At 41.8% G+C, this 19,631-nt stretch overlaps 2 protein-coding genes across 2 annotated transcripts in view; both read left to right on the top strand.

Moving 5' to 3' along the window:
• Window positions 1-152, top strand: part of LOC307252122 (synaptogyrin-1-like) — a gene marked incomplete at both ends in the record, with an annotated part of 25,180 nt that extends 25,028 nt beyond the window's left edge. Inside the window, one exon of the mRNA XM_080029697.1 lies at window positions 1-152. This exon is cut by the window's left edge and continues 67 nt beyond it. Within this exon, the coding sequence (XP_079885823.1) occupies window positions 1-152 (152 nt within the window).
• Window positions 153-8,940: 8,788 nt separating this feature from the next.
• Window positions 8,941-18,943, top strand: LOC307252207 (NLR family CARD domain-containing protein 3-like; the record flags this gene model as incomplete). Its single annotated transcript, XM_080029829.1, has 12 exons — window positions 8,941-8,986; window positions 10,450-10,543; window positions 10,633-10,737; window positions 11,307-11,411; window positions 11,599-11,628; window positions 11,712-11,799; window positions 11,960-12,050; window positions 12,305-14,093; window positions 14,175-14,345; window positions 16,863-17,036; window positions 17,291-17,464; window positions 18,934-18,943. The coding sequence occupies 12 exons, from the start codon at window positions 8,941-8,943 to the stop codon at window positions 18,941-18,943; spliced, it is 2,877 nt and encodes a 958-aa protein (XP_079885955.1).
• Between the last annotated feature and the right edge of the window lie 688 nt (window positions 18,944-19,631).

Raw genomic sequence — 19,631 nt, 5'->3', positions numbered from 1 at the left:
AATACACGGACCCCAGCCAGGACATAGCCGGAGCCGCTTACGCCTCGTTCGGAGGGGAAGATGTGGAGAGTCCGGTGGAAGGAGTCGGGGGCACGGCCAATAGTGACGGGGTGTTTGACGGGAGCGGGGGATACCAGCGTCAAGATTACTGAGAAAAATGGTTGTAGAAAATATACTGAGGGGAAGTTACCCACAGTTTTTGATTTAGAGGTTAGTTTTCTGTTAAAGGCCTACTTCACCGGTTGGAATATGAAGGTGCATTGAACTCGGAGATCCTATTTGGTATAAATGTGCAAAAAAAAAATTAATCGGATCATCCTAGCCTGAGAAAAGGCATAAAGAGTGTTTTATGGTCTCACTGCCTAACCCTTACATTTTCCTTCTTGTGACATCACAGTAAGGGTTAGGATTAACAGGACAGCTAGGCCAAGGGAAGACTGAGGGAAGAAAAACCTCATTCATTATATTATAATAGTGATTTTATAATGATAGAACGCCGGTGCCGTATGGGTGAAGTATTCCTTTAAGTTATAAAACTACTGGGTACATTTTTGGAAGGGAGTGTGTCTATGTTATCAGCCTGTTGGTCCCACATTTCTAAGTAATCCAATTTACAGCTCTGGAAAAAAATGAAGAGACCAGTCTGGATTTTTTTCTTCAATCTTCATCTCTACATTACTTAAAGGAAATTTTCTTAATGACAATATTTTTTGGGGGAAAATTTGGTAGAAATGTTTGTCAGTAGTTTATAGAATAAAAACCAAAATGTTCATTCTACTCAAACATATGCCTATAAGTGGTAAAACGAGAGACACTGAACATTTGGAGTGGTCTCTTATTTTTATCCAGAGCTGCATACTGAGGGGAAGTTGCCTATAATGTTTTCAATGTAGAAAATGTTAAAAAATAAACTGAAAAGAGTACCAATGAGCGCCAAGATTACTGAGAAAAATATACTGAGGGGAAGTAAGTAAATAAAGGAAGGGAAGTTACCAATTGTTGTTCAATGAAGAGATTGGGTTTGTGTTTTCATATCTACAGCTCTGAAAAAAAAATTAAATTTTTTTTTTCCAGAGCTGAGGGGAAGTTACCCGTAGTTTTCTTTTTTTTTTCAATGTAGAGATTGGTTTTGCAGTAATTATTCTTAGGTTTTCACACACACACACAGACACACACACACACACACACACACACACACACACACACACCATCCATACACACATATAAAGTATGTGTGTATGGCTGGTTGAGTGATACTGTATGTCCTTGCTATACCCCTGAGGAACCTATCATATTTATTTTTTAGATATTTGCCTTAGTGCCGACTGCCAAGATAACTCCATAGAACACAACATGCGTATTCTATTCTACAGTTCAGTTCTATTTCAGCATCTTAAAGGTGCAGTGTGTAATATGACATCATCAAGAAAGTTCTAGAATGCAACGCTCCCTGGGTAACCCCACCCCTTTCGAATAATAACAGAGGCTACAGTGGCCTTCAAGGACAAGAACAATTCTAAATTCTAAACAATGCACCTGATGACATTCCAACCCAACATGGATTCCTCCATAAGACTTGCCTGCTCAATGTACAAAATGCAATATTAATATTTGTAATTCTCCGCTCAGGAGGATAATTCAGATTATTGGCAGAGGTGATTTTACACCAATGAGGACATATTTATGAATGAGGATATTGATTTTAGCTAATAAATTACTTAAAATGTTACACAGTGCCCCTTTAACTAAACAAATTGTGTCTTGGTTTTCTCTCCCTTTACGACTTAAAAACCCTGATACATCCCAACGAGCATTTTGCCGTTATCATAGAGCAGGGGTCACCAACGCAGTGCCCGCAAGGACCATGAGGCGCCCGCAGGCCTGTTCTAAAAATATCATAATAATCTGTTTCCCACCTTTTTTAAGTCATTGTTGATCATTATTGTGAGAAATCGTTAACATGATCAGTGTCTTCACATAGATGAATATCATTCATCATTAATAATAATATATAACTAAAGGCAAGCTGAGCAAATGTGTTATTTCAGAAGAGTGTATCAAACTGGGCGCCCTTCGTATGACTCAGTACCCATGAAGTAGCCCTCAGGTTCAAAAAGGTTGGTGAGCCCTGTCATAGAGCATTCCAAACGGCCTAAACAGTCAACTCTCTACACCGTATAACAGCTGGGTATTTACGTATGTTTTGTTATCACATTATTTCATCGAATCGACAGATGCTACAGCCATGAACATGCATTTCTCAATGTTCTTAAAGGTGCTACGAGGAACTTTTTAAATATTTCTGAAACAGACTTAATGTTTTCCTCTGATGATCATTAATTACATGTAACAGCAAAACCAGACCATCAGTGCAAAGAATGCTTTTTTTTAATATAGTTTTTTCTTAATGCCTTTGTCATGGTTATACACTCACCCAGGAACAACAGCTGGCATAGTAAAAAAAACATTACCGCTTTTGTCCAAAAGGGGGCGCTAGAATTAACACAAACTGGAAGTTCCTCGGAGCACCTTTAAAGAATACATTATAGCTATCTCTCTATACATAAATGTAAATCAATAATTAAGTATATTAGAGTGTTTGACAAAAAATATCGACTTTATATTAGGGCATTGTGCTAATTCTGTATAAAAGTAAGAAAATAAAAATGTCCAGTTGAGTGTTATTGTGATATAAGATGTATAGATATATATATAACTATGGCGAGGTAATACATGCCTCCTTTATGTTAAAGGCCTACTTCACCGGTTGGAATATGAAGGTGTGTTGAACTCGGAGATCCTATGAAGTATAAATGTGCAAAAAAAATTGAAATCGGATCATCCTAGCCTGAGAAAAGGCAGAAAGAGTGTTTTATGGTCTCACTGTCTAACTCTAACCCTACATTTCTCTTTCTGTGATGTCTCCGAGTTCAATACACCTTCATATTCCAACCGGTGAAGTAGGCCTTTAACTTTCAGGGTTAAGAAGAAGATGTTTTTATTTTTTTGGGGATATTAATACTAACTATACGAAAGATACAGCAACAACAAATGTGACCAAATTATTCGAAGTATATATATATATATACAGCTCTGGAAAAAAATGAAGAGACCAGTCTGGATTTTTTCTTCAATCTTCATCTCTACATTCCTTAAAGAAAATGCTCTTAATGACAATATTTCTGGGGGGAATTTGGTAGAAATGTTGTCAGTATTTTGTAGAATAAAACCAAAATGTTCATCTTACTCAAACATATGCCTATACATAGTAAAACGAGAGACACTGAACATTTGGAGTGGTCTCTTATTTTTTTCCAGAGCTGCATAGCTAAACATATATACTTCATACTGTACAACCGTGTAGAAGTTAGAAATGTGTGACGTTTCTGTCCGTGAAGTCAATTTAAGAAGAGAAAAAAGCTTAATGAGGACCTATTATACTACTTTTCTGGTCTTAATTTCTTGTTAAAAACTGCTATAGAGCAACCTGACACGAATCACATCACAAAAAACTGTAGATTTTCGGGACACTCTTCCTCTTACCCTAGCGAGCACAGCAGTCTCTCTCTACACACTGCTTTGAGCTTCTCCGCCCCTCCCCCCCCCCCTGCTGCAAACCCCACTCCGTTGTGATTGGTTACCTTCCTTCCAGCAGCGGGAGATTTTCAGGAAGGTGGGGGCATGCAGCCGGTATGTAGATTTTCGGGAAGCTCTTTCTCTTATTTTGGCGATCCAGCACGTCCTGTCAACACTTTGCTTCTGCCATTGAAAAGTATCATAGGTCCTCTTTAAGGTTTAGATTCAAGAAAACATTCTGTACACATGTATGTTTTTTGATGTGTTCGATTTTAACCGATAAATGAATAAAAAATAAATAAAATACAGATAAAGATGTGTATGTTCTCTTTCTGTGTGTGTGTGTGTGTGTAGGTGTGTGTGTGTGTGTGTGTGTGTGTGTAGGTGTGTGTGTGTGTGTGTGTCTGTGAGTTGAATTTGTTTTTGCTATCATCTGTTTACCTGCTAAGGTAGAACCACAGGGTTAAGTGTGTGTGTGTGTGTGTGTGTGTGTGTGTGTGTGTGTGTGTGTGTGTGTGTGTGTGTGTGTGTGTGTGTGTGTGTGTGTGTGTGAATTACTGTTTATATTAACAACATATCATGTGTGTGTGTGTGTGTGTGGGTAGGTATATAAGTTAATTATTGTTCATGTTTTCATTAGTGGTGACAGTGAGACAGACAGAAATGTGGCGCATGTCTCCCCCTTGTGGTGAGACTTTTCTATTTAGTCTCACGTCATGGCTGCTACTACAAGGCCGGGCCTAGCTATTGATTTGGTGGGATGATGCAGCATATTTGTACGCGTTTTTTATTCATTAATTTTACGGTTTAACCTGTTCATCAAAAGAGTTTAGTGTAAGAAAGTGTAGATAGCAGGGGCGTCAGCTCACCCAATACCATACAGGGGCACAATAGGGCACCAAAAAAAAATGCGAGCGCGCGAAGCGCGCGAGCTAAAAATTTTTTGGGCAATTATTTATTTAAAAAAAGCATGGGCACAGATAATTAATGCAAGCACGCGAGCAAATATTTTATAGCACTTATTTATTATCATAAAGCGTATCTTCATTAAATATCTGTCAGCAAACATGAACTTGAAAACTGAAAACTTGAAAAGTGCAACTGTAAAAGGAAAAACAAAAAAACACCTCTACATACATACATGTCTGTGTTTATCATTTCTATTTCAGACCATCCTATGATGTGTGATGGTGATGATCCTATGAGGTGTGTATATCATGGCCAGAAAGATAGGGGAGCTGTTCATTTTTTTAACAGTAAACGGTAGCGCCTCTGCTTCATTTTTGCGAAGCTGTCGATCAATTGTGACTGGCTTAATTTGGAGAGTTCTCCTCGCTCAACCGACATGATGGCAAGATGATGAAGCCTATCTTGCCCCATTGTGCTCCTCAACCAAGTGTGAAGGCGTCTCAGTACGCTGAATGTCCTTTCACAACTGCAGCTGGACACAGGAATGGTCAGACATATTTTAATGACCTGTGTCAGTGTAGGGAACATGACATTATCGAGTAAACCGAAAAGACATTGCATGTCAGTAATTGGCAGGCTCTCCTGCTTTCTGTCCAGGTAATGTTTCGCTACCCACACCTCCTCTTGTTTAAGATCAACATTGTAGTGATCTGCGAGACCTCTGAGGTCCTCCTCTTTGAGAAAGGTGCTCGAGCCTGGGTTACAGGCCTGAACACCCTTCAGAACAACGCTGTTCAGAGATGAAAAGCGTTGCTCCAGCTCCGCAATCATCCTGTCTAGGCAAGGTAGGTAGACATTTGTTCTCAATTTTTCAGCATTGCCTAGGTCACTCGCTGCCCCACAACTAGACTCGACTATGTACTCCTCCAGGCGTCTTTGCTTTTTCCTTTGTCTTGGAACACATGACTCAGGGATTTGGTGCGTTTCGCACAAGGCCTTTGCACGGTCATATACCTCCGTCGCTTTGGGGTCAGTGCGCATTTCTTTTAGAGTGGCACACACAGCGCATTTAAACTCCTCTGCTTTTGCCAGGTCCACAGTTTCACTTTGCAGGTATTTGTGAAGACTTTCTGTCACAGACAAAAAAGTCTTGAAGACCATCAACAGATAAATTGTGGTGAACTTGGCAAGGTTGGCATGCAAACCCACAGCCGTGGGGTTGCTGATGTTGGACAGGCACGTGAGAACTGCGGGGAAATTCTCTATCATGGCGTTGATTGACCTCAGCTGGCACGACCATCGGGTCTTGGACAGCTGTACCAGCTCAGAAGGCTGTAAGCCAAGCTGTTTCTGGGTCTCCTTAAACTTGTCGTGGTTAACGAGGGAGCCTGAAAAGAATGTATACACATTCTGCAGGAGGTCAAATAAATTCCTGGCCTCTGGTATGGCTTGACATGTGCAACACAGCACTAAATTCAATTGATGTGCATAGCAATGCACATAAATGGCCATGGGATGGTTCTCTCTGAACTTAGCTTGGACCCCTCCAACAGTCCCACTCATGACTGAGGCGCCATCATAAGCCTGTGCAACCACCTTCACATGATCTATGCCATTCAATCTTAGCTGATCTTCAATTGCAGTGGTAATGGACTCTGCGTCAAACCCTTTCAAATCTGTCATGGCTAGCAAATGCTCTTTCACACTCCCCCCAGCAACATAACGAACACACACAGCTAGCTGCTCAGTGGTGCCATCTCTCGCTTCATCTGCCATTACTGAAAACATTCCAGCCTCCTTTATTTCTTGACTGATAGCTTTTACTATCTCTTGGGCACAGCATTGAATGACCTCATTTTGGGATGAAGGTGATAAGTATGTACTGTGAGATGGTGGTGAATATGCCTGAAGAAAAGGATCAAACTCTTTCAAGAGGTTCATACACTCCAGAAAGTTTCCCTGGTTGTCGCTGGACATGCCCTCATCATGGCCACGGAATGGGATATTTTGTTTACCCAAAAACTTGGTAACAGCCACAACCCGGCTGAGGTACTCGCGTCTCTCTTTGATTTCACGCTCACTTGCAGAATCCAACTGCTCGACAACACTGCCATGAGCCGCACTGGCTTTATAACTACACCAAGACTCCATGCTTGCCTTATGGGCTGGTGATTTCTCATGCTCTCTATAGACATCCAGAGCTTTTTTCCAATTTTGAAAGCCAGTGTTTACAAAGGTGTCATTCTTCAAATGTTTCCCAAATATTCTACAGGGAAAACAAAAGGCTGCATCTTTAGACTTGGAATATTCCAGCCATGTAAAGCTTTCAAACCAGTTGGCGTTAAAGGATCGATTCTTGGCACCAAAGTTGTGCTGGGGATATTTTGACAACTTAACTTGGTTTGGGCCAGACTCCTTTCCCCCAAGATCACTTGTATGTCCCTCAACATTGTGGACACTGCTTTTTTCTCTTGCCCCCAGTCTAATGTTCTCTGCCACTGTGGCAACTGTTTTCTCAGTCTCATATCTGGGGTGTGATCTCTCTGGCCTGTCTGTCTCCTGTTGTCCTTCCTTCTCTCTCTGCATTTCCCCTGCCTCAACCAGCTCATTCTCTTCTGCCCTCTGATTCTCCTGTCTGGTGCAACATACAAAAAATCATATGATCAATAATTACCTCAGATAACCATTAAAAGTTCAAATAAAATTAATCAAATCTAAGCTGAGTCTCACCTGTCAGTGTCATCCCTCAATGCCAACTCTACCTGCGTCCCTTCTATCTGCTCCTCTCCTCCTCTGCACTCTGCTGCACTGAGTCTTGAAGCAACAAGAACATATTACAGTCTCCTGTCTGCATTTTCACTATCTAGATTTTTATATATGCATATGTAAAGTTACTTGTGTATAACCTGTTTGCAGTTATTCCTAAATAATATGAAAGTAATAGTCATATCACCTCTGCTCGTGCTCATCAACATACCTCTCTCCTTCACCTTTTCCTTCAACTCCTCCATCACCTCCTCCGGCACTCTGCTGCTCCTCTTTGTCTGGACAGATATGTAACTGTTAGGCTTGGGCTAGTGACCAGTGGTCAACTCAACTGGGTTATTACCTAAAAGTGGTTTGCATTGCCTTGTTACCTAGCGTACCTCTCTCATTTCTCCTTGCTGCTTTATCCCTGCTCCGAGCGAATAACTTTCTGATATCCATCTACAAGAACAATGTTGTTTGAGTTGAATTGAGATCAAAATCATAACTAATACAGTAGGCTGTTATATCTAGTTCCGGTCACTGAGATAACAAATAATTCAATGCCAGCAAAAGATCATAAAATAACATAGCCTACTAGTACAACATACTTCTTCCATAACTCTCTACATACCTGACACACCAAAAAAACGAATAGTAAAAACAGGACATTCGTCTATATGCATGCTATGAATGATACCTATCAATTTTTTTTTTCTACATTATGTTTCTACTGTCTTGAAAGTAACCACCTGTATGTCATCATGCCCCCTTAATGTCTGTGCTTTTGACTGTAGGCCTACTCGAGCAGAAAACACCAGAATGAGAATAATTTCAGAATCATTCATTTTCAACTTTGAGACCAACGTGTGCTTGAGCTGCTTAAGCCAGTCTGCTTATTTAAGCATGCACTGGGCTATTTTTAAAAGCAATAGCGTACAAAACAGCTTTCACCTCCGAGTGTTGTATTCTGTTATAAATTGCGCTAGTATAACATCGGTGCCATTGGTTCCAGGCAACTTGAGAAGATGTCTTATACAGTATGCCGATAGCTAGCTAACTAAGCTGACAAGACAACTTGGATACCCCATCACGGGATCATCACCTCCTGAAAACACGAACGTAAAGAATCGAGAAACACCATAAGATGGCATGTAGTGTGAACCCGACATTTGTGATCTTTCTCCGATCAACAGGTCCAGCTTAAACAGTTATCGCTACAGTTTAATATATTAGCGAACTGTCTGGCTACTATAGCATAAAGACGTGACCACATTAGCTAATAACACCACTTCAGAGACGCCCCTTCACCTTATTTGATGAAAGGCATACACATTTGTTAGACATTCTATGCTTCCAGAGGATAAAAATGTAACGCTTACTGTTTACTTCACTTCACGCCGGCCGGAGTCGGAGTGAATGGTCGCTGACGCTGTGCTGGACAGGTTCAAAAAGTAGTGTGTGCATTCGTCACGTACATTTCATTGCAGCGGCCGGCCAATGAGGGGGGCACCATGCATATAGGCCTATTTTAAGAAAAAAAAATGCAAGCATGCATTCTGTAGATTGCCAGATGAGTCAGACTTAAAAAAAAAAAATTAAAGGTATAAATAAATAAATTTATTAAAAAATCAGTGCCCCCAGGCATACCCAGGCACCGCAGATCCACAACGGGGCACGTGCCCCGGTGAAAAGGGTCTGCCGACGCCGATGCTTGTGACGCAGTTTATTTTCTCCTCTAAAGCTCCAGCTGAAGGTAAGAGATCAACTCGGCTCTAATTTTTAATAATAATAATGATCATAAGTTATTATATTTTATTATTTCTAGTAAAAGTCTAGTTCCAGTAGAAACGGAAATGTTGTGGAATGTGTCCAAACTCATAACTCAGAGTTTCACAGGGAACTAGAGACGAAGGAGGTGACACAGCCGACACAAATATCCTCCATTTTGTGTTAATGTTATATTATTATTAGTACTAGTTACATATGAGTTTGTTGATGCAGCAATCTAATCGTACAATGTGTTGTTAGTACGTTAACTGCAGTAAAGGAGCTGAGCACTTCAGCAGGAAACTTTGTATCTGACATCATGTTACTTTACACCTTTACATTGTACTCACATGAAATATTTTCCTTCTGCTGTCTCATGGAAGGACATTTTGTTCATTATACCTGTAGTAAAATGTTGCATTTCACCGTGTAATAGCAGTGGTGGTAGTGAGTACTTGTTGTTTACAGGCCTGCTGTACTTCACATTCTGGCTCTAATCTGGCGCCATCTGCTGAACGTTAAAACAGAGGATGTTTGAAATCGTCACCCTCTTAAAATAATGGCCTAAGTCACTTTTTGGCCAAAATGATTTGTTTGCTTAAATCATCTCCTCATGATGCTGGCCACCTCTGGTAAAACGGCCTAATTCCTCAGTTGAACAGATCATGTGATTGTACTTGACATAGGTCATTATACCATATTACCAGAATGTCAAGAGTGTGTTTCAGGCCATTCTATTTTGCCTAAGTCAAAATTTACTGTTAATTTTTTTTTTCAAGGACATTTCACAAGTGTGTAAAATGGCTTCAGTCACAACTTAAACATTATTATAAAGGGTTTATTCCTATTATGTCACATAATTGACATACATTGTTATTACAATGTCAAGAGTCATCTTTTGACATAACCTGTTTGAGTGAAATTATTAATGAATATCATATATTCAATCGTTGGTTAAGTTTTTCGTGTTTCCTGAAAACACTGAAAAAATGACTTAGGCCATTATTTTAAGAGGGTGACGAAATGATAAAATCAGACATTTTATTGTCTGTGACGTGGCTCACACAGGAAGAATGAAAACACTTGTTTTAAGATTGTGGGTAGCTCAGCCTATAATATCACTTAATTATTGATTATAATTTGTTTTAATAATCTGAACGTGAAAAGTCACTTAAGCTGTCAGATAAATAAACACAAACAGATAAACAACAGGATTGACCAATGAAATGCAGCTGTAGCTCCACCCACACACACACACACACACACACACACACACACACACACACACACACACACACACACACACATACACATACACACACACACATACATCTTCCTCTGCCTCACACTTTCTGACTGAATTCACCTGTCATTAATGTGTTATTCATTTGTGTAACTGCCATGTCCCTGGGATGCTATTCAGTTGATGTTGATGTGTTTTCTCTCCAGGTGAATGTGAGTGTGAAGGATTGGGCTCTGCTATGGATTGGCGTGAGGACAGAGAGGAGGGAAAGGAACATGGCGGCCGGACCAAAACTCAGAGGTGACATGAGGATCTCTAATTGTCCATGACTAATATCACTGCACCATCATTATTCACTCTCAAAGCTCTGTGTGTGTTGTGTTCAACAGACCAGACTCTCCTGGACCTGTACCCAGCTGTTGGTCCTTAAAGAGTGACTGGTCAAAAGATGATGTCATTGATTTTAAAGGACAACAACCGTCTACTGCAGAGAGGTAAACTGTCACTAACATTTAAATATCACTGATTACTAACTGTTACTGTAAAAAACAGTTAGGGCCCATGTAGGAACCAATCTGTGGTTCCACAGATACTCCACGGAAAGACAGACCGTTTTTGACCACAAGCAAACACACACACACACACACACACACACAAACACTGACTTCACGCCATACAACCAATGCAGTAAAGGTCATTTGTTTGTACTTTGGTTAACATATTGGAGTTGAGGAAATGGCAAATAAACTCAACAAATGTTTTTAACTGCAAGTATGACTTTGACTCACAAGGAAAAGTACATCAAGAAGTGTTTCCATGGTACAGAATATCTGGGCTTAAAGAGTGGGCTGAATGAACCTTTAAGATTAAATTGTCATTACTGTTTTTTTAACAGGATCCATCCTGGACCTGGAACCAGCTTTTTTGACTTAAATAGTTTCTGGTCAAATCCAACCAAAGGAAAACAACCGTCCGCTGCAGAGAGGTAAACTGTTACTAACATTTAAATATGCTGCACCGTCATTATTCACTCTCAAAGCTCTGTGTGTGTTGTGTTCAACAGACCAGACTCTCCTAGACCTGTACCCAGCTGTTGGTCCTTAAAGAGTGACTGGTCAAAAGATGATGTCATTGATTTTAAAGGACAACAACCGTCTACTGCAGAGAGGTAAACTGTCACTAACATTTAAATATCCCTGATTCATGGTTTAAAAGTTTATTTTCAGCATGGTTCTTCTTCACAGTCCTGTATATTCTCACATGTGAAAGCTGCTCAGTTCACCCTGTGTAGTCTGCTGAGCTGCGGTCCGTCCACGCCTTCCCGAGGGGATCACTCTCTTTGTTGCTTTCCCCAGGAGTCTGCCCTTGCCCCAGGCCGTTCCTGGGTACGCTCTGCAGACCCCTGAAGGGTTTGGGTAACCTTAACCCTAGATAAGATGTGAACTCATTTTCTATGAATTCTCCACAGAGTCCACAGAGTCGAACAGAAAATCTCAAAGGGTTCCATTGGTCAGTCTGCCCAGCAGCATCAAACACACCTGGACTCCACATTTCGGGTCTGTACATGTGAAATTACTACTTTCCATCTGTTCTGTTCACAACAACCTCCATGTTTAACTGTTTAGACCAGGGAACTGTCAGTCTGTCCATCATGGATCTGATGTTTGCTTCATGATTTTAGTTTGATCGTGTTGTTTATGTAATATTTTGTTCCAGCTGCTGGAAAAAAACATGGTCACGTTTGTGAAGAACGAGCTGAAGAAGATGCAGAAGCTTCTGAATACAGATTACCCAGAATGCTTAGAGGGTCAGAGTGAGGATGAGGAGCAGAGCAGCAGCAGAGTGGCATTTCTGAAGATCACACTGAACTTCTTGAGGAGCATGCAGCAGAAGGAGCTGGCTGACCTTCTGTGGAGCAGTAAGATGATGTCTCTAATGGTTTAACATGATGGTGTAATGGACTAAAGGCTCAAGAGATGGAGGGACAAATGTTTATACAGTATATGTTTATAATTGCATCATAAACCACTCATTGATCTAATCTTATGTGTATCCATTCAGAAAGTCATGCTGGAGGTTGTCAGCGAGAACTCAAGTCTAACCTGAAGAAAAAGTTCCAGTTCCAGTATATGTTTGAGGGGATTTCCAAAGCAGGAGAATCAACCCTTCTGAATGAGATCTACACAGAGCTCTACATCACGGAGGGAGGGACTGGAGAGGTCAATGATGAACATGAGATCAGACAGATTGAAACAGCATCCAGGAAACCATACAGACCAGAAACAACCATCAGGCAAGAAGACTTCTTTAAAGCCTCATCTGGAAGAGATGAACAAATCAGAACAGTGATGACAAAGGGAGTGGCTGGCATTGGGAAAACAGTCTTAACACAGAAGTTCACTCTGGACTGGGCTGAAGACAAAACCAACCAGGACATTCAGTTCACATTTCCATTCACGTTCAGAGAGCTGAATGTGCTGAAAGACAAACATTTGAGCTTGGTGGACCTTGTTCATCACTTCTTTACAGAAACCAAAGCAGCAGGAATCTGCAGCTTTGAAGAGTTCCAGGTTGTGTTCATCTTGGATGGTCTGGATGAGTGTCGACCTCCTCTGGACTTCAAAAAAACAATGATCCTGACTGATGTGACAGAGTCCACCTCAGTGGATGTGCTGCTGACAAACCTCATAAGGGGATATCTGCTTCCCAAGGCTCGCCTCTGGATAACCACACGACCTGCAGCAGCCAATCAGATCCCTCCTGACTGTGTTGGCATGGTGACAGAGGTGAGAGGGTTCAATGACTCACAGAAGGAGGAATACTTCAGGAAGAGATTCAGAGATGAGGAGCAGGCCAGAAGAATCATCTCCCACATCAAGTCATCCCGGAGCCTCCACATCATGTGCCACATCCCAGTCTTCTGCTGGATCACTGCTACAGTTCTGGAGAATGTGTTGAAGACCGGAGAGGGGGGAGAGCTGCCCAAGACCCTGACTGAGATGTACATCCACTTCCTGGTGGTTCAGGCCAAACTAAAGAACATCAAGTATGATGAAGGAGCGGAGACAGATCCACACTGGAGTCCAGAGAGCAGGAAGATGATTGAGTCCCTGGGAAAACTGGCCTTTGAGCAGCTGCAGAAAGGAAACCTGATCTTCTATGAATCAGACCTGAGAGAGTGTGGCATCGATATCAAAGAAGCCTCAGTGGTCTCAGGAGTTTTTACACAGATATTTAAAGAGGAGAGTGGACTGTACCAGGACAAGGTGTTCTGCTTTGTCCATCTGAGCGTTCAGGAGTTTCTGGCTGCTCTTCATGTCCATCTGACATTCATCAACTCTGGAGTCAATCTGATGTCAGAAGAACAAACAACCTCCAAGGACTCTGCAGAGACACAGTTCTACCAGAGTGCAGTGAACAAGGCCTTACAGAGTCCAAATGGTCACCTGGACTTGTTCCTCCGCTTCCTCCTGGGTCTTTCACTGCCGACCAATCAGAATCTCCTAAAAGGTCTGCTGACACAGACAGGAAGTAGCTCACAGACCAATGAGGTAGCCATCGAGTTCATCAAGAAGAAGATTGAGAATTCTCCCTCTGTAGAGAGAAGCATCAATCTGTTCCACTGTCTGAATGAACTGAATGATCGTTCTCTAGTGGAGGCGATGCAAAAGGCCCTGAACTCCGGACGTCTCTCCACAGACAAACTGTCTCCTGCTCAGTGGTCCGCTATGGTCTTCATCTTACTGTCCTCAGGAAAAGATCTGGACGTGTTTGACCTGAAGAAATACTCTGCTTCAGAGGAGGCTCTGCTGAGGCTGCTGCCAGTGGTCAAAGCCTCCAACAAAGCTCTGTACGTAGGATTTATTCACCAATTAATTATCGCTATCTTACAACTGAAACAAAACTATTTTACTTACTGTTGTCTCTCCAGGTTGAGTGGCTGTAACCTCTCAAAGAGAAGCTGTGAAGCTCTGTCCTCAGTTTTCAGCTCCTCCTCTAGTCTGAGAGAGCTGGACCTGAGTAACAACCACCTGCAGGATTCAGGAGTGAAGCATCTGTCTGCTGCACTGAAGAGTCCAGACTGTAAACTGGAAACACTCAGGTCAGGCTTCATGCACCAGTTCAACTGAAGATTTAACTTCTGATTTACATCAGTTTATAACAAGTAAACCTGTGTGTGATTGTGTCTGCTACAACGATTTATCAAAGGATATTTAAATAACAATTAGTTTCCAATTCATGCGTGTGTGTGTGTGTGTGTGCGTTTCCTTGTCTGTGTGTGTGTGTGTGCATGTGTGTTTCTTCGGATGTTTGTGTGTGTGCTTTATATGGACTACAATATATATAATTCAGTTCATTGTGTACGTGTGTGCCAGTGGTCAAAGCCTCCAACAAAGCTCTGTACGTAGGATTTATTCACCAATTAATTATCGCTATCTTACAACTGAAAAAAAACTCTTTTACTTACTGTTGTCTCTCCAGGTTGAGTGGCTGTTTCCTCTCAGAGAAAAGCTATGAAGCTCTGTCCTCAGTTCTCAGCTCCTCCTCTAGTCTGAGAGAGCTGGACCTGAGTAACAACGACCTGCAGGATTCAGGAGTGAAGCATCTGTCTGCTGCACTGAAGAGTCCAGACTGTAAACTGGAAACACTCAGGTCAGGCTTCATGCACCAGTTCAACTGAAGATTTAACTTCTGATTTACATCAGTTTATAACAAGTAAACCTGTGTGTGATTGTGTCTGCTACAACGATTTATCAAAGGACATTTAAATAAACTTCTGCAGTTGTTTCTAGACTCAAATAATTAGTTTCTAATTCATGCGTGTGTGTGTGTGTGTGTGCGTTTCCTTGTCTGTGTGTGTGTGTGTGTGTGTGTGCATGTGTGTTTTTTCGGATGTTTGTGTGTGTGCTTTATATGGACTACAATATATATAATTCAGTTCATTGTGTATGTGTGTGCCAGTGGTCAAAGCCTCCAACAAAGCTTTGTATGTAGGATTTATTCACCAACTAATTATCGCTATCTTCAGTGTTGTGCCTGAACGCGTTCAATGAACGATCATTCATGAATTTGTTCATATTGGGGGCGAACGTGAACTGAACGTATGTATTTCTGCCTCATGAACGTTTTTGCGAACAAACTCATTCTGGCGTTTGTGAACGGCGCTCTTACAGTCGTTCAATCGTTCATCTAGTGCCAGATTTCCATAGAAAACCCCCGCTAAAAGACATCGTAAACAGCCCTTAATATGTAGCTGAAAAACACCCAATCTGGCAACACATGCCACCACAGCATCGCACCGCCGCTGCGTCATCAAAATACGAAACACCGTGGAAAAAAACTAAAAAAAATGAATGCAGCAGCACTTACTCAGACCATGGACCTAGCCTCAGGCTCTACCCTCTTCTTCGTATGATTGTTACCTACCTCAGATTGTGTTTGTGTTAATAAGTATGTCAACACATCTTCTGGACTTTGTTGTTAACAGCAGGCCCTACACTGCAGTTTAGAATGGTCTCCTTGAGGGTTTTACTAGTTTAAGTTGTAGGCTAATTTGTTTGTAGAACATGCCTGGTATATTTTTTCAGTATTGCTTTATTTGAATGAAATTTCATGTGAATTGTTTCCAGGTTTGGAAAATTATAAAAATGGAAAAACATTTGCACCTTAACCGTTTTTGTTTGAATAATTCTTCATTAAAAAGACCATTAAAACAGCAACTTTTTCCTCATGTTTTTGAGAATATACTGTAGGGGTAAAAGCTGCAGCTGGCTTCTAGTGTGGACTGAATGTTATTTAAATAATTTCTGTCTGTGGTTCTATATGGTATGTGCCAATTCTTTAGAAAAATAATAGCCTGCAGCAACATATTAAAAAAAATAACTATGAACTAGTTCATTTTTGAACTGTGAACTTAGTTCATAATTTTGAATTATGAACTATGAACTGAACTAGTTCATTTTAAAGGGTGTGAACTGAACTTTGAACTAGTTCACGTAGAAAAAGAACTTTCCCAACACTGGCTATCTTACAACTGAAAAAAAACTCTTTTACTTACTGTTGTCTCTCCAGGTTGAGTGGCTGTTTCCTCTCAGAGAAAAGCTATGAAGCTCTGTCCTCAGTTCTCAGCTCCTCCTCTAGTCTGAGAGAGCTGGACCTGAGTAACAACGACCTGCAGGATTCAGGAGTGAAGCATCTGTCTGCTGCACTGAAGAGTCCAGACTGTAAACTGGAAACACTCAGGTCAGGCTTCATGCACCAGTTCAACTGAAGATTTAACTTCTGATTTACATCAGTTTATAACAAGTAAACCTGTGTGTGATTGTGTCTGCTACAACGATTTATCAAAGGACATTTAAATAACAATTAGTTTCCAATTCATGCGTGTGTGTGTGTGTGCGTTTCCTTGTCTGTGTGTGTGTGTGTGCATGTGTGTTTCTTCGGATGTTTGTGTGTGTGCTTTATATGGACTACAATATATATAATTCAGTTCATTGTGTACGTGTGTGCCAGTGGTCAAAGCCTCCAACAAAGCTCTGTACGTAGGATTTATTCACCAATTAATTATCGCTATCTTACAACTGAAACAAAACTATTTTACTTACTGTTGTCTCTCCAGGTTGAGTGGCTGTAACCTCTCAAAGAGAAGCTGTGAAGCTCTGTCCTCAGTTCTCAGCTCCCAGTCCTCTAGTCTGAGAGAGCTGGACCTGAGTAACAACGACCTGCAGGATTCAGGAGTGAAGCATCTGTCTGCTGCACTGAAGAGTCCAGACTGTAAACTGGAAACACTCAGGTCAGGCTTCATGCACCAGTTCAACTGAAGATTTAACTTCTGATTTACATCAGTTTATAACAAGTAAACCTGTGTGTGATTGTGTCTGCTACAACGATTTATCAAAGGATATTTAAATAAACTTCAGCAGTTGTTTCTAGACTCAAACAATTAATTTCCAATTAATTTGTGTGTGTGTGTGTGTGTGTGTGTGTGTGTGTGTGTGTGTGTGTGTGTGTGTGTGTGTGTGTGTGTGCGTGTGTGTGTGTGTGTAGTCTGTCAGGATGTCTGATCACAGTGGAAGGCTGTGCTTCTCTGGCCTCAGATCTGAGCTCCAACCCCTCCCATCTGAGAGAGCTGGACCTGAGCTACAACCATCCAGGAGCCTCAGGAGTGGAGATACTGTCAGCTGGACGGGACAGTCCCCTCTGGAGACTGGCCACCCTCAGGTATGAAGAGGCTGCTGTCAGTCTGACGGAGGAGGAAGAGCTGGACACATTTTCTCATATGACCCTGACACACCAATGGTGTTTTTCCACATACATGTGCTGGCTAAAAAAAATGCTTATGTGTGTGAATGTATTTGACCACTGAATCTACAGTTGCTCAACTTTGAGTCTAATGAAAACATAATTAAAGATAATGAGCTGCCCTAGTTTATAGTAAACTGAAGTTTACCTTTATTGTGATCAAAATGCTAATCTTATTTTCCATTATACATTTGCATTGAGCTTACAGACAAAGCGCTCAGTATTTGCCACATGCGTGTAGCAGTTATGCTATGCAGCAATCATTTTGGCTTTAATGACACAGTGCAATGTGTGTTGAATAGGGTTGTCATGTTACTGGTGTTACTCTGTGTTGAATCACACACCTATAACACAAGTTGCCATCCTGCAATCCTCAGTGCGCAATGTGTTGGTTTTCATGTATGTATTTCAGTTTTAGAGAATAACTTCGAGTGTTGTGTCTGGCAGAGCAGTGGAGGGTTTTTACATGCTGTTGCTGGCTTCCCCGTATTGAGCTCCCCCTCAAACTCGGAAACAATTCGCTCACAGCCAACCTGTGGCAGAAATACCCTCATAAACTCTGGAAAATGAAGCGTGGGGGTTTGGATTGAGCAGCGGCCCTTATAACCAGCTAGATTAAGATCCGCCGTTCCTTTTCTTTGGTGATTTACAGGACAACGGGCCGCCGTTGATAATGTTACCAGAGTTACCAGTGTTATACTGCGTGACTAGTTAATTCCCGTTAAGTCATCCCGTGAGCTCCTCGGGGGCTAAAGAGTATGGTGTTGACATGCTGGTGAGAAAGCAACACACTATGTTTATTCCTTTTGTCTTAAATAGTTTTTTTGTGGCGTTTGCGGGTTAGATTTAGCCATTTCTCTGAAACGTGAAGACGTTCCATCAAAATATTTCCCCCCCGGCACTATTTTGCACGGAATAAAAACAGGCCAGCCCAGTTTCCCCCCGGATAGACGGCTCTAAATGGCGTGATTCCAGACCATACTTCTTGTAGTTTTGGTCTGGCTTTGCGAGACTACTGAAAGATTGATGACGCTGATTCCTCATCATTCAGTGACGTCATCGCAGCCCGTTTGGAGGCGAAGGTCTATCTCAGAGTGGTTACAGTGGCAATGAAAATGTAAATCAGCCGAGCACGGTTTGACTCAACTGGGCCTAAAGAGCCAGTGGATAAAAGCCATAAGCTAATGTAGTGTCCATGTGTGCATCTGAAAGAGGATGTCCTGGTCTTACTCTCCCCCCTCTCCTTTCAGGGTGGAGCCTGCTGGCGTCCAATGGCTGACACCAGGTCTGAGGAAGTGTAAGTGTGTTTATAATGTTCATAATCATCAAACTGTCAATCAATGAGCAGATGATCGGTTAATAACTGCTGCTGTGTTCCTCTCCATCAGATTTCTGTGAACTCACACTGGACACAAACACAGCAAACAGAAGACTCAAACTGTCTGACAACAACAGGGAGGTGACACGTGTTGGAGAGGAACAGCCATATCCTGATCATGCAGAGAGATTTGACCACTGTCCTCAGGTGCTGTGTAGTAATGGTCTGACTGGTCGCCATTACTGGGAGGTCGAGTGGAGCAGACAGGTTGCTGTATCAGTGAGTTACAGAAGAATCAGCAGGAAAGGAAATGGTGATGACTGTGTGTTTGGAGAGAATGATCAGTCCTGGAGACTGTTCTGTTCTGGTGATGGTGGTTACTCTTTCTGTCACAATAACAGAGAAACATCCATTCCTTCCTCCTCTGTCTCTGACAGAGTAGCAGTGTTTGTGGACTGTCCTGCTGGCTCTCTGTCCTTCTACAGTGTCTCCTCTGACTCACTGATCCACCTCCACACCTTCAACACCACATTCACTGAACCTCTGTATGCTGGGTTTGGGCTCAGCTCTGGTGCCTCATTGTCTCTGTTAGGCCTTTCACACCGCCGCAAAATCGGCGCTAGTTCTGGGCTAGTTCCGGGCCGTAAAAACCGGTTCAACTCATACCCCAGGATTGAGCAGGGTTTGAAGTGAACTGCTTGCGCCAGCGGCCGGGGGAGGGATTATCCTGACCAACCAGACCAACTAAAACCTCATGCCCGCCATGTT

This window comes from Ammodytes marinus (assembly GCF_949987685.1).
Source record: "Ammodytes marinus genome assembly, chromosome: 6".
In the NCBI taxonomy this organism is placed as follows: domain Eukaryota; kingdom Metazoa; phylum Chordata; class Actinopteri; order Uranoscopiformes; family Ammodytidae; genus Ammodytes; species Ammodytes marinus.
This window is presented reverse-complemented; position numbering and strand designations above follow the sequence as displayed.